The sequence below is a fragment of the Syngnathoides biaculeatus genome, chromosome 8 (assembly GCF_019802595.1).
Source record: "Syngnathoides biaculeatus isolate LvHL_M chromosome 8, ASM1980259v1, whole genome shotgun sequence".
NCBI lineage: Eukaryota > Metazoa > Chordata > Actinopteri > Syngnathiformes > Syngnathidae > Syngnathoides > Syngnathoides biaculeatus.
This window is the reverse complement of record NC_084647.1, coordinates 11,154,935-11,169,133: the sequence shown is the minus strand read 5'-3', so window position 1 is coordinate 11,169,133 and position 14,199 is coordinate 11,154,935. Positions and strand designations below refer to the sequence as shown.

The following is a 14,199-nucleotide window of genomic DNA, read 5'->3' as shown; positions in this document are numbered from 1 at the left end:
GCATAGCAGCACAAAGAACCGTTGGCTTCCTTCCATAAATTCAAAAAAAAAAAGAAAAAAAAAAAGAAATAAAACACTGGTGCTGATGTTGAGAAAGGGATGGGGAGGAGGAGGGAGGGAGGGAGGAGGGTTTGTGGGCGGGGGGGGCGGGGGGCGGGGTGGGGACTCCCCGATAGACTGCTCCGCTCAATCAACATCAGCAGCATCAAGTCGGACAGAGAAAGGCGAAAAATCACGGCACCAGACGGGAAGTCGTCCCTTCAAAGTAAAACGGGGCGTCGCTTTTTGGAGGCGATTCAACAGACGGCGTGGCGGGTTGGATCACGTGATGCATTTCACTTCGATGCGGGTACGTTTACCTTTTCACAGGATGGAGAAGAAGCTTTAGGACGGGCCTGTCCAAACTCACTTTTCTCGCGGGCCACGTTGGAGTTCGACTGTTACAACAAAAATATTGAATTTGCGACTGTGAAACAAAAATATTAAATCATATTTACATCATCAATTCATAAACCAGTCTTGGAATCGGAAATCGGGGCTAATGTTTTTTTTTTTTTTTGCAACAGTTCTGAGGACCCGGGTTCGATCCCGGCCCCAGCTGTGTGGAGTTTTTCTCCGGGTTTCAGCTAGGGATAGGCTCCGGCACTCCCCGCGACCCTTGTGAGGATAAGCATAAAAGAAAATGGATGGATAAATTGCCCATAGGTGAGATTGTGAGTGCGGCTGTTCATCTCTGTGTGCCCTGCGATTTGCCAGTGACCAGTTCAGGGTGTACCCCGCCTCCTGCCCGTTGACAGCTGGGATGGGCTCAGGTATTCACCGTGACCCTCGTGAGGATAAGTGGCAAAGAAAATGGATGGATAAATTGCCCATTGGTGTGATTGTGAGTGCTGTTTGTTTCTGTGTGACCTGCGATTGGCCTGCGACCACTTCAGGGTGTACCCCAAATCCTGCCCGTTGACAGCGAGGGATAGGCTCCGGCACTCCCCGTGACCCTAATGAGGATAAGCGGCTAAGAAAATGGATGGATGGAATATTTTAGTTTTCTATAATATATATCAAGTAAAATCTCACTTTAAATTGTTGAGAAATATTTATGAAACATACAGTACCAAAAAGGAAGCATATTATTTCAAAAAACAAAGTATGGGACGGACGATAAATTAAAGCAACAATGTCTTTGTGTAAAAATTAAACTCAGATTACAAAAAATACTTTCATATGATTACAAAATAATTTAAATTGTATTTCCAAATGGATGTTTTCTCTCTAATAAAATCACCTATGCTATATTAAAAAGTTACTTAAATGAAGCCACGTTATGAGTCACTTTTATTATCTTTCTTCCCTCTGCCGCTTGGCTGCCTCACAAGCAAGATTTATTTTATTAATTTTTCTCTCGACCGGAAAAAGGAAACTGTCCCGTTTGTGCAACTTGACAAAGGGTTCGGTCCAGTCTCGGAGAAGCAGCAGAGTGAACAGGGTGGACTGACGAGAACAGAGAAAAGCAGCATCATTATTTTTTTTTGGGGGGGGGGCGTCTTCTTTCTTTGTAAAAGAAAAGATAAAAATAAAATATAAAGAAAAACGGGGGGAAGAGAAATAATCAGAAGAAGGAGGAGAAGTGGATGGAGCTCCCCTTCGTTTGCTCCTCGTCGGATGCGGCGCCGCACCTTTGGCCGATGCTGGGAGTCGGTCGGGCGTGAGTGAAGTGGAGGATTTCAAAACAAGTCGGGAAGTGTCTCATTTTCATCCGCGAGGATTTCACTCGCCCCTCCAAAGCCGCTCGTGAAACTTGGGTCCGACCATGGCGCGTCGTCAAGACTGAACCCAGAAAGAAAGAAGAGAAAAGATTTCGCTGAGAACGCCATCGAGGTGAGCGTCATGGCCATCAACACGGACACCGACTTCCTCAAGTCCCACCTGGGCGAGTGCGGCGGAGGCGGAGGCGGAGGCGGGGGCGGCGGCGGCGGCGGCGCCCCGCTGGCTGACTTCCAGGAGACCGAGAAGCTGCTGGCCGTCACCGGCGAGCCGGCGGGACGCGGCCTCAAGATGTCCTCGTCCTTCTCCGTCAACACGGACCACAAGCAGGGCAAAGGACCCGAGGCGGACCGCAACGGCCACGGGGTGAGCGTCAGGTCGGGCTCCGCGGGGCAGCTGTCCGCCGCCGCCCCCCTCTCCCCGTCCAAAGTCAGCCTGAGCCGCTCGTCCACGGGCAACGCCGCCGTGCCGGAGAGCCCCGAACCCCGAGACTACCTGATCCTGGTCATCGTCTCCTGCTTCTTCCCCGTCTGGCCCGTCAGCATCGTGGCCCTCGTCTATTCCATCATGGTAAGTGCAAAGGGGATCCAAACTGTTTTGCTTGATTGTTTTCCCAATTTTTTAAATATTCTTATATTTCGTCTTTTCACTCCGGGGGGCAACCACGAAAACGCTTATTGGCAGTTTATCCTCAATTATTCAACAATTTGTTACAATCCAAAGATTTTCACTCTTTGTGGTCTGCCTCAGTCCCGAACCACTGTCCATTTTCCACCCATCCATTTCCTTTGCCGCTTATCCTCACGAGGGTCGCGGGGAGTGCTGCAGCCTATCCCGGCCGTCAACGGGCAGGAGGCGGGGTACACCCTGAACTGGTCGCCGGCCAATCGCAGGGCACACCGAGACAAACAGCCGCACTCACAATCACACCTTGGGGCAATTTAGAGTGTCCAATTAATGTTGCATGTTTTTGGGGATGTGGGGGAAATCGGAATACCCGGAGAAAACCCACACAGGCATGGGGAGAACACGCAAGCTCCACACAGGCGGGTCCGGGATTGAACCCGGGTCCTCCGAACTGTGAGGCCAACGCTTTACCGGCTGAGCCCACCGTTCCGCCCTGTCCATTTTTAGATATTAATTTTTTTAACAACCACATCACAGCTTCCTGTCAAATAGTTGAAGACCCTCCAGGATCTTGTGGTGACCCGCAGAACTAGGAAAGAACCACCCCTCTCGTCCACATTCCGAAAACAGCAGCAGAATTTTCCGAGCTGACAATCTTTAAAGGAGTGTTGTCATTATCCAAGCCGCTTATCCTCACTAGGCTTGCGGAAAAGCTGGAGCCTACCCCAGCTAGCTTCGGGCAAAAGGCGGACTACACCCTGAACTGGTCGCCAGTCAGTAGACGCCGTCGCTGAGCGGGAATCGATCCCGCGCTGCCCGCACCAAAGCCAGGCGTGTGTACCACTTCACCATCAGTGACTAAAGGAGTAATTACATCATTAAAATTATTTGTGTCATGTTTCTCAAATCATACTGTTAAAAAAAAACCAGAATTGTAATTTGCTTAAATTTAACTTGAAGTTAATCTATTTTAGTCATATTTTTTTTGTAAATTGTGTATAAATCAACGCTCTAAATAATAATTATTCGTAGCAGTAAGTAGCGGGTCACCTATGTAGCGTTGTTGCTCCTGCCCGCCCCCCCCCCCAAACACACATACTTTTTCATACCTACTTTTTACATTGTCACATTGTTATTATTTTTTTCATGACATGAGCCACGGCGAATGCTATTTTTCGATATGGCACAGGCCGCTCAAAAAGGGACCACGGGTTGCAAAAGACCCCCAGGCTGTACTTTGGACACCACCGGTCCAAAAGTCGCAGAATCAACGTACTGTATTACTTTTTACTCAACCGCGTAGAATACGCAGTGTTTTAAAGTGGAGGACATGTGCATAATTATGTGAATTGAATCTAAATTTAATTAATTAATTAATTTGATTAATAATGGCAATTTAATAATTATTATTTATTTTAATTATTTAAATCAAAAACCTGCACCAAATCATCCATTTCGCTGATTTTGCACCCGAGTCACACCACCAGAACTGATCCCGTACTTCCGGTACCGAAGTCTACTTGGTATACAGCTAAAGTATCATTGATTAAATAAATGATGTATTGTATTTATTTTACTTTTGTTTTATTATACAGTAAATTATCCGGGATAGGCGCTCGCTCTGTTGCTAGGCGAATGAGGACCACCCTTAGCGAAAATGATCGGCCCGATGGACTCGTCAACTACTGATGGAGCCCTTTCAGAGCATTTGTGTAGGTGTCAAACTCAAGGCTCGGGGCCCAGATCTGCCCCGCTGCATGATTTTATGTGGCCCGCGAAGGCAAATCACGTGTATCAACGTCCATGATTTATTTATTTTTGTTCAAATTTGTACCGAAATTTCAAATTGTCCTATCATAAATGATATTGCAAGCATTTTCGTGTTACCAAAGAACAATACCTGCATTTTGTGATTCCAAAACTAGTTCACAAATTTCATGTGTAAATATGATGAGGCGCTTAAAGATTTTTTTTATCGTTTCACAGCCATTAACGGGCCTTTGAGGGAAACCGCGAACGCCACAAAAATGAGTTGGACACGCCCTGCGCTACAAGGTCGTGTTTACCCCCCCTCCCAAACCGAAACTTCACTCCAGTTTTCCTCCTGCCGAGAGGCCATCTTTCCTCTTGCCGGTGGATCTCTGTTTATTTACAAAAGAAAAATATGAGGTGGTTTTGGGTGGGTCGGTTTTCGGGAGGGGCGCTTAAACTGGAGAGCACAGAGGTCGGTAGTGCACCCCGGACTCTACGAGAGATATTCAAAGGTGCCGCGAGAGAACAGAACTAACCACTCCCGCAATGTTCTGCCAGAACTGAACTCATTTTGTCCCGCTGCGTTTTGACTCCACGCACTACAGCGGCCAAAACCGAGATGTACTGAGAAACGAGGCCCGAGTAATTCGCCGAGCTCATTAGTTCTTCGGTATCACTCCCGAGCCCCGGAGGCACGCCTGAGGGGATAACAAGGCGGGATCCGCCAGACGTCCCCCGAGTCTCCATCATGAACTGACTGACGTTCCCTCGTCAGTCGCTTGCCTAAAAGGTTGACAGAGAGCCGTGCGGTGCAAAGTGAAGGGGAGATGGTGGGGGTTGGGACGCGGGGCACGGGGGTTGGGGGGGGGGGTAACTAGATCTGGCCGCTAATTCAATCCATGTCTCGAGAAGTCAATTAAGTTTCCGCGCTGCAGAAGGGCAGATCGCGGCAGTTTGCGACGTTCGGCGCGGCAGCAGTAAACGTCCGAAGCGGCGTTCTCTGTAAGGGCGCTGGCCGCGAGAGGGGCAGCAAATGGATCCGGTGCGCTTCCGATCGCGGGAACCGGATAGGATAATGTAAGAGCAAAGCGAGCCGGTGATCACGGAAAAGGGGCTCCGGTGTCGGAGTAACAAAACGGGCCCAGCCGTAATCGGCGGGAATCGGCAGATGGTGGCTTTGGATCTGTGGAGGTGGAGTCGAAACCTGAACGGGTCGATGGACAAAAGTAAACCAGGATGACACTCAGTCGAGCAGAGACCGGTTCATTCCTCACGCCCATCTGATTGGGTGGGTCATTAATGGCAGACTCCACCCCAGTAGGTGGCGGTAGTTCACAGAAACATGTGTGATAACACCCACAAATTCCTCGGCTTAAAACGGTCTCAACCTAAAACGTTTCGACTTTACAACTCCCGTCCCTTGTCTGCCGATTTGTCTATCTGATGTGCGCCGGGATTATCTTCGGGATTATCTACCGCTTTTCCGGGTCGGGATACCCAGACTTCCCTTTCCCCAGCCACTTCATCCAGATCTTCCGGAGGGATCCCAGGGCGTTCCCAAGCCAGCCGAGAGACACGGTCTCTCCACCGTGTCCTGGGTCGTCCTCGGGGTCTCTTTCCGGCGGGACGTGCCCGGAACGCCTCACCAGGTAGGCGTCCGGGAGGCATCCGAATGAGCTGCCCCAACCGCTTCATCTGGCTCCTCTCAACGCGGAGGAGCAGCGGCTCGACACTGAGCCCCCCTCCCGGATGACCGAGCTTCTCCGCTAATACAGAGCAGCCACCGCCATGTTTCATTGTGATTAAGTGAAGTCCCTCAAGGTGCGGCGTCGGCCATTTTTGTGTTCGAAGGAATTTATCTTCCACATCACTAAAAATGCGACACGACAAACAGCATCGATCGTTTTCATCGGCCGGAGCCCGACCGGCCAAGTTCCGTCAAGCCGGATCTCCGACAGATGCTCCGGCGGCCGAGGACGCGCGGCCAATTACAGGATCAGCGAGCGAGCCTGATGGAGTTTTACGGCCGGTGCCGGCCTATCCCGGTAATGGCGAGGGCCCAACTGCACGCTCAGCAGATTTGCCGCTGACATATGGACCGAAGCCAACCGGATGGATGGCTGCCATCTAAGTGACCCGGTTTAACGGACTTCGGATTTAACAAACGGAAAATCGTGTCCAAGTCGGAACTCAAAATCAATCCAGTGATCTTAAGTTTGGATCAACTTTCAAATATTTCATATATTTTGAAGCCTTTTTATGTTTCTTTGCAATAATTTTGTTCTGTATTGAGTCTTTTAAAGTACGAAATAATAATTTTGGATCAGCTGGTAAAGCGTTGGCCTCACAGTTTTGAGGTCCCGGTTTCAATCCCGGCCCCGCTTGTGTGGAATTTGCATGTTCTCCCCGTGCCTGCGTGGCTTTTCTCCGGGTAGGCACTCCGGTTTCCTCCCACATCCCAAAAACATGAAAAATTAATCAAGACACTCTAAATTGCCCCAAGGTGTGATTGTTTGTCTCGACGTGCCCTGCGATTGGCTGGCAAAACCAGTTCTGGGTGTACCCCGCCTCCTGTCCGTTGACAGCTGGAATAGGCTCCAGCACTCCCCGCGACCCTTGTGAGGATAAGCGACTAAGAAAATGGATGGACGGATGTAAAAGTGCTTTAAGGCCCGAAAAAAGGGTTTTAATTTGAAGGACATTCCGATTGACCATTTTCAGGGATGAATCTTCGCACCTACTAGTCCGTTAAATCGAGGTTGCTCTGTAAATACGTTCCAAAGCTAAGAGAATATTTTCTAATAATTCAGGAACATCATCACGTGCACCGAAATGTTTTTCCGCTTCGTTTCTCGCTTTGTAAAAACTTGGGTAAAAAAAAAATTAAATGAAAAATTAATGAAAAAAATTGGGTAATCGCACCTTCGTCGCTTCACTTTGTCCCGACTTGTCAAATAAGTTTCTAGCACCAAATCCGGTTTAGTGCACTCAGACACATTCTGCGATGACAGAGAGTCCTCGGGTTAAGACGGTCCCGACCTCCGACTTTTCCACTTTACAACGCCCGTCTGCCATTTTGTCCGGCTAACGCTTGTCCGGGTTTGTGCGCCAGGAGTATCTTCGCATTTCTCGCTCTCCTTTTTCGACGTTATCACCCGAAAGGAGAAAGCTTCGCCTTTTAGCAAAGCTTCTGCGGGCCAAAAGAAAATCCATGACCGTGGAAACGAAGCTCAAGATCATAAAAAGATCGGAGAAAGGAGAGACGCCAACGCCACCGAGGCTTCAGTGGGTCGACCGTGGTGAGAATTATTAAAGACAACGCCCGTATTTTAGCGCATGTGAAGGGTTCCGTTCCCGCGTCGGATACAATGACCACAAAACGAGGTTCTTTGGTACTTGTCGAGATGGAGAGGATTGAGGACCAGGTTCCTTGGCAATAGCTAAGCACAGCCTCCCCTTTTTGTGTCACGAGCCATCAGTGCTGGGAAGGACCCAAATGCAGGACTCCGAGACAAAGCCATAATGTCCACTGGGGGGATTTTCAGAAGCGGTGTCCGCACCCGGTGACCCGGTGCAAACTCAATGAACTCGTGACGAAAACTCCGACATAAATACAAGCTCAGTTAACACGCTGAATGCGCAACAGCTGTGACAAGCGCCAGAAGTGGCACCGCCCAGAGCGGTGACCAGGCCCCGCCCCTCCTCTCCAGCCACCTTTCAGCAATAATGCTAACTCCATCATCTCACTTATTTCAATGTACTTGTTTTTTTATACAAACTATTTTGATGTAAATTCTGACTTTAATGGTGGAATCCAACTGAAGTCGAAATTCGCGTTAACGGATCTCAGCCGCAGACCGAGGACTTCCTGTATTCTGAGGAGGTTCCAGTACATCTGGCCGCTGTGAAACTCGACCACCGAAACGGGCGTGTCACTGAATTTGCTCGGCTCCTGACTAATGGAGGAGGATGATGATGATGATGATGATGGTTTATATCGTCGTACTGACTCGAAGTGAACGGCGAAGATTTCCGACCGTATGCACGAATCGCATGCGTGACCGGAACGAGGTGAGATGGCGAATGGACCGTGCGGACGGCGTGAATGCCGCTGACTCAGTCTCGTGCACCAGCCGGAGAAAACGCCGTATGTTATAATTTATGAGCCCCCCCCCCCCCCGCAGTGCATTTATTGCTCCAGGAATGTGAGGAGGGGTGGGATTGGGTGGAAGGTGGGGTGGGGGGGGATCGCCCGGCAACCGCATTCGATCATCCGGCCCACATTGAGTGCTTTGCAATTTTAATGGAGATTTTAATGTAACGCCAGTGAGTCTAAAAGCTCTGCGGAACCCGGTCGGAGCAAAGTGCTTGGAGATAACCAACTTTGGGTGCTCCTCCAAAAAGAATGCAAATTGTCTGTAAATTTAAATGAATGTTTTTGTTTTTTTTAAAAAAAAATCATATTTCTACATGGAATTGAAACGTGTTACATTTTTAAGCCTAAAAAGCACAAGAACAAGAAGATGATGGGGCAAAATGACCCCAAAACGTGCATTTAAAAGATCCTCTTTTGCATTGAGAATCAAAAGCGACCATTTGAGATGCACACCAGCTCTTTTGCTGCGTCCCCCCCCCCCCCCCCCCCCGCACACCCCCCTCCTGCCAGGCTGCTGCTGCTCGTTCATTATTAATGACAGGAGAGAACAGGAACATTTACTCACTTAGCAGCCTTCCTCTGCTGCAGCCACAAGAATGTGTGCAGTAATTGCAGGTGTGTATGTGTATGTGCGTGTGGATCAATACACACTCCACCGGGACCTCTCCTTTGTCCCCCCCTCCCATTTCAGTACTAGAGGTGAGAGGGGTCAGCATCTGTGTCTGTGCGTCAGGTTTGAGTGTCCTGGATTTTTTTCCCCCAAAAGTAGGAATGTTTCTGGGCCAACTGGTACCCAGAGAGGACCCAGAACAACAGCAGGACTCAGAGAAGGTTGCCAATTTATGAAAGTACGTTGCCAAATGTTACGCCCAACAGGCCATGTACAGTCCAGCCTCGATTCGCGATGGGATTTGTTTGAAAACCGAATCAACCTCCGCACGCGTGATGTTATTTCTGTTTTTTTTTTTTTTTTCTCTTCGGGGGGTTCGTTGAAATTCACAATAACAAAACGCGTCGTGGGTGGGTCAGCTGGTCTGGCCGCACGCGTTCTCTTTTTTCCGGGTTTTTTTTTCCGCGGGGTGGGAATTCACAACAAAGCGCGTCGTGGGTCAGCTGGTCCGGCCGCGCGCGTTCTGTTATTTCCAAGTTTTGTCGGGGGCGTTCGAGTGACGATTTTCGTTCGAAAACCGAAGCAAAAAGATCTCGAAAGTGGCGTTCAAAAACTGATTTGTCCGAGAACGGGGATGTTGGAGAACCGAGGCTGTGCTGTAATCGATTTTGGACAAAGTCCGGTTATCATGTCAAGGAATACATAGTGATTGACATAAATATGGGGATTTTTCTACCTACCTTTATTTTGAAATATCAAGCACCAAGGACAGCTCGCGGAGTCTTGCTGCCGATAAGGCGAAAACATGCGTAAAAACGTTGGTTCGCATCCACTTGCAAAATCATTTAAAAGAACAAACACAGATTAAACAATTTCAGAATTCATTGACCCATTTCCAACCTCTCTCGTGTGTTTTTGTGTGCCGCCAGTCCAGAAACAGCCTCCAGGCGGGGGACGTGGACGGCGCCAGGAGACTCGGCCGACTCGCCCGTCTGCTCAGCATCGTCTCCATCGTGCTGGGCGTGGTCGCCATCATCGTCTTCGTCTCGCTTTCAGGTGTGAGAAGGATGCGACATCCCAACACTTTTATTTTCTACGTTTGGCGCAAAACACGATTTAAGTTTCTCGACAAGCATACAAATATCCATCCTTACATGTTTGATATTGGTATTACATTCACGACTAGGGATAATTTTAGAGACTTTCATTAGGGTTAGCATAACCCCAACCCTGAAAGAGAAATCCTGACATGACTCCATTTCGAAACCTTAATTAAAAAACCCTTATCTTATTTTGAAATCCTACTAGGAAACCAGAACCCAAATTTGAAACCCGACTATGAAACTCTTCACCTGTTTTGCAACCCTCCATCGAAATGCTAACCCTGTTTTTAAAACCTGATTCCGAAACCCTAAATGCTCTTTTAATCTTGAAAACCCAAATGTGTGTTAAACACTAACCCCAATCCTATTTTGACACCCTAATCATGATGTGAAACCATAATTTGAAACCCCAAATCTCTCTGACAGCACAAATTTGAAACCCTAAACCTGTTCTAAAGACCCTAAACATTCTTTCATCCCGAAACCCTTTGGTTGGAAACACGAATCCTGTTTTGAAACCCGAATCGCATTTTAAAAACGTGATTTAAAAACTTAACTCAGTTTTCTCCGCCCGCTCCGGTTTCCTCACACATCCCAAAGACATGCAACGTTAATTGGACACTCTAAATTGCCCCAAGGTGTGATTGTGAGTGCGGCTGTTTTCAGTCACCATGTTACCGGCAATTGGCTGGCAACGAGTTCAGGATGTACCCCGCCTCTTGCCCATTGACAGCTGGGAAAGGCTCCAGCATTCCCCGCGACCCTCGTGAGGATAAGCAGCTAAGAAAATGGATGGACGACGACTTCACGCTCATTCAAACTTTACACATTCAGCGAATAGATATGTGAAATCGATTTATGATCCATTCCAAATAGAACAATGGACCTTTCCGACCTGTCAATCACTCGTACAATAACAGCCAATCAGATAACCGCATTGTCTGACCCCCTGGCTTGACACGCCCCTCTCGCCGTATTGACCCACAAGCAATGCTGGTTGTCAGTAGCGTGCGCTCGGAAAAGTTAATGCTATGAAGGAAATGGGCCTTGCATGCGCTCGGGGAACGTGCAATTCTGATGGAAGAAATCTTGCTAGCTTACAAGGGGCCCACTCGATTCAGTTTCCAAAGCCTAAAACACAGTTGACCAAGTGTCTAGAAAATCGAACCCAACTCACTTCTAAAGACTACAATGATGTTACTCGTGATCTTTCCATGTAAAAAGTACTCACCCAGCTTTACATGCGCAGTACGATTCCACTATTTTATCCTGTTGGATTTCAATATGAAGTTTGTGAGACATCAAACATTTTTTGCATTGATCGCTAACATTGCGTCCTGCTCCGTCCAAAATCTGAATTACGTGTACACATCCTTGCGTGAAATAGTTGAGACCTCTCTGTAGAACTCTCTTGGACAAGTCTGACGCATTTGGCAAAAAAAAAAAAAAAAGAAATCATACCGCCATATCATCTAGTATACGCGAGAGAGAATCGACTTGAAACCTGTTCTGTTCGGTCGCCATTTTGGAAGCTCGTGGGACACGGCTAAGGGGGGCGGAGCTTAAGACCGCCAGTCGGAAAGGTCAGTTCGACGACCGAACGGCTCGTGAATGTGACGCGCCGCGTTCGGCTGTTCCCAAAACGCGCAGACAGGGCGAGCGTCGGGCCACGAGCGATCGTTTCCGCTTTATGACAACGCGGCGATATATGATCAGCTGACAAGCGCGAACGTGTTTCGATTTGTCTAAACTCAGCGCATTACCAAGGCGTGTGTGTGTACACATTTGTTTCCGCACACTACAGTGGACTGAATGAGCAGCTGCTTATGCTTATGATTTTTTGTTTTTTTACTCCCATCTGACCCCCCCCCCCCTCTTGTGTTTTTGGCAGCAATCAACTGACAAGGAAGACCTGATGGGGGGGAAAAAAAAGATACAAAAGAGCCGTGACGGCAATACCACCGATGCAACAACAGATAGAAAAAGTCCCATTCCCAAAAAAATATACATAATAATGATGATGATGATCCTCTTTTACTTCCACCGCTACTGTAATTACGACATCGTGACCTTCGACTCGCGACGGCGGAAAGAAACCTGATGATGCATGCATGAGACTCCACTAACAGGTCTGCTCCACCCAAAAAAATGAAGAATGATAAAAAAAAAAAAAAAACGAAAGAAGAAGAAGGAAAAAAAAAACAGCCAAAGAGAAAGAAGATTTCGAGAAATATGGATTTGTAAGTGTGTTGGGAGGAACGGATGAGCGAGCGCTGAAGACTTTTTCTATGGATCGATGTGCGACGGGACGCTCGACGACTTTTTTCCTCTTTGGACGGCGGCCATATTAATCCCTCATATATTCCTGCTGCGTCGGAAGCCGCTCGAGTGGGGACGACGGACATTTTGCGACCCGTTTGTGACGGAAGAATCAGATGAATTCAGGACGGGACGTATTTCTTTTTTTTTTTTTTTTTTTTTAATAAACACTGGAAGTAATTGCATGCCTGAGTGAAGATGTGGAAAATTCTAAAAGTCCAAAACAATGAACGGTAAACGTGAACACAAGCAAGAGTCTCGAGACCCGTCCACCGTAATATTTCCAAAATATTATCCAAATATGACATTATGGGTTATTATGTCGCTTTGTACCGGTAAATACACAAATGCACCAACTTCTGATCCTCTCTGACACAGTGGTTGCACCTCTTTGGATTTATTATTATTATTATTATTGCTTTATTTCTTCACCTTGTGCCCTTAATCGGTTTACAAACTTTCTACTTTATATCGTCACTGGTGCGTTGTCATGTTGTTGCAATGAATGTGTTTTTCTGCTCCTCGGTATAGCTATTAAATGTATTTATATATACATATATATGCAATATTTACGCATGTTTGTATGTATTTTTGTAAGCGAGTCGATGAATCGTTTTATTTTAGCGTTTCCAAATCGAAATTTACCAGTGAAGGTGGGGTCCTGACGCAAAATTGAGCACGCAAACGTTTTTTTCCACTCACATGCTCCGCGGGGAGGCACCACGGTGGGTGGGCTCAGTTAGTAAAGCGTCGGCCTTGACGTTCTGAGGACCCGGGTTCGATCCCGGCCCTGCCTGTGTGGAGTTTGCGTGTTCTCCCCGTGCCTGCGTGGCTTTTCTCCGGGCTCTCCGGTTTCCCTCCCACATCCCGAAAACATGCAAAATTAATTGGACACGCTAAATTGCCCGTAGGTGTGATTGTGAGTTGCGTCTGTTTGTCTCCATGTGCCCTGCGATTGGCCGGCGACCGGTTCAGGGTGCACCCCGCCTCCTGCCCGTTGACAGCTGGGACAGGCTCCGGCGCTCCCCGCGACCCTCGTGAGGATAATCGGCTGAGAAAATGGATGGATGGATTCTCCGTGGGGATAATAACACCAGATGCTCACAAATCATATTAATAAAACTATGCAATGAATTCCAGAGAAACAATAAACAACGCCGACCCTGCCGAGTCCAACATGTTCACTCACTGGCTGCATTAGCACTTAGCACGTCATATTTTTCATCAAACGTACATAATCCAAAGATTGTCTTTATTCAGCATCAATTCACAACTCGTTAACATCGGAACTAAAAGCATTTATCGAAATTACGCGGAATTTCTTAGGATGAATTATTTCTTTTGTACGTGTTACTATCTTGGTGTAACCAATGTCTGCAATTTCATCTTTGTGGTGTACAATTTGCATGTTTGGAATAAATGTTACCGTGCATGGCCAACGTTTTGTTTTTTGGGGGTGTTGTGGCGCAAAGTTCACGCACTAATCGCTTTCAATACACTCTTGCACTGCTAGAGATGTCTATAAAAATGTTGATTTTGCATGAGGATAAAATATGAATGCATAAATGACAAACATTTATACTTACATTCACACCTATGGACATTTCAGCATCCTCAGTTAACCTAAGAAGCAGATTTTGGGAAATTTATAATACGGCAGGAAGTACCTGGTGAGAATAACTGCGACGGGCTCCAGCACTCCTGCAACCCTTGTGGGGATAACCGGCTCGGAAAACGGACAGCTGCGAACGCCACACTTCCTAAAATGCGTACGATTATGGGCCACTTCATTAGGAACACTTCCTCCATCCAATAAACGAGTAACGCCGACAATTAGATGAAAAGAATGAGGTACTTATTTTTGTTTTGTT

At 47.5% G+C, this 14,199-nt stretch overlaps 1 protein-coding gene across 1 annotated transcript; it reads left to right on the top strand.

The window, feature by feature from the left end:
• The first annotated feature begins 1,545 nt into the window (after positions 1 to 1,545).
• On the top strand, positions 1,546 to 13,759 carry trarg1a (trafficking regulator of GLUT4 (SLC2A4) 1a). Its single transcript, XM_061827436.1, has 3 exons — positions 1,546 to 2,331; positions 9,836 to 9,962; positions 11,901 to 13,759. The coding sequence occupies exons 1-3, from the start codon at positions 1,885 to 1,887 to the stop codon at positions 11,909 to 11,911; spliced, it is 585 nt and encodes a 194-aa protein (XP_061683420.1). The 5' UTR covers positions 1,546 to 1,884; the 3' UTR covers positions 11,912 to 13,759.
• Positions 13,760 to 14,199: the final 440 nt, after the last annotated feature.

Coding starts and splice junctions, on each gene's coding strand:
- trarg1a (XM_061827436.1), top strand. CDS start 1,885: ATGGCCATCAACACGGACACCGACTTCCTCAAGTCCCACCTGGGCGAG. Junction 2,332..9,835: donor CCCTCGTCTATTCCATCATG/GTAAGTGCAAAG, acceptor GTGTGCCGCCAG/TCCAGAAACAGCCTCCAGGC.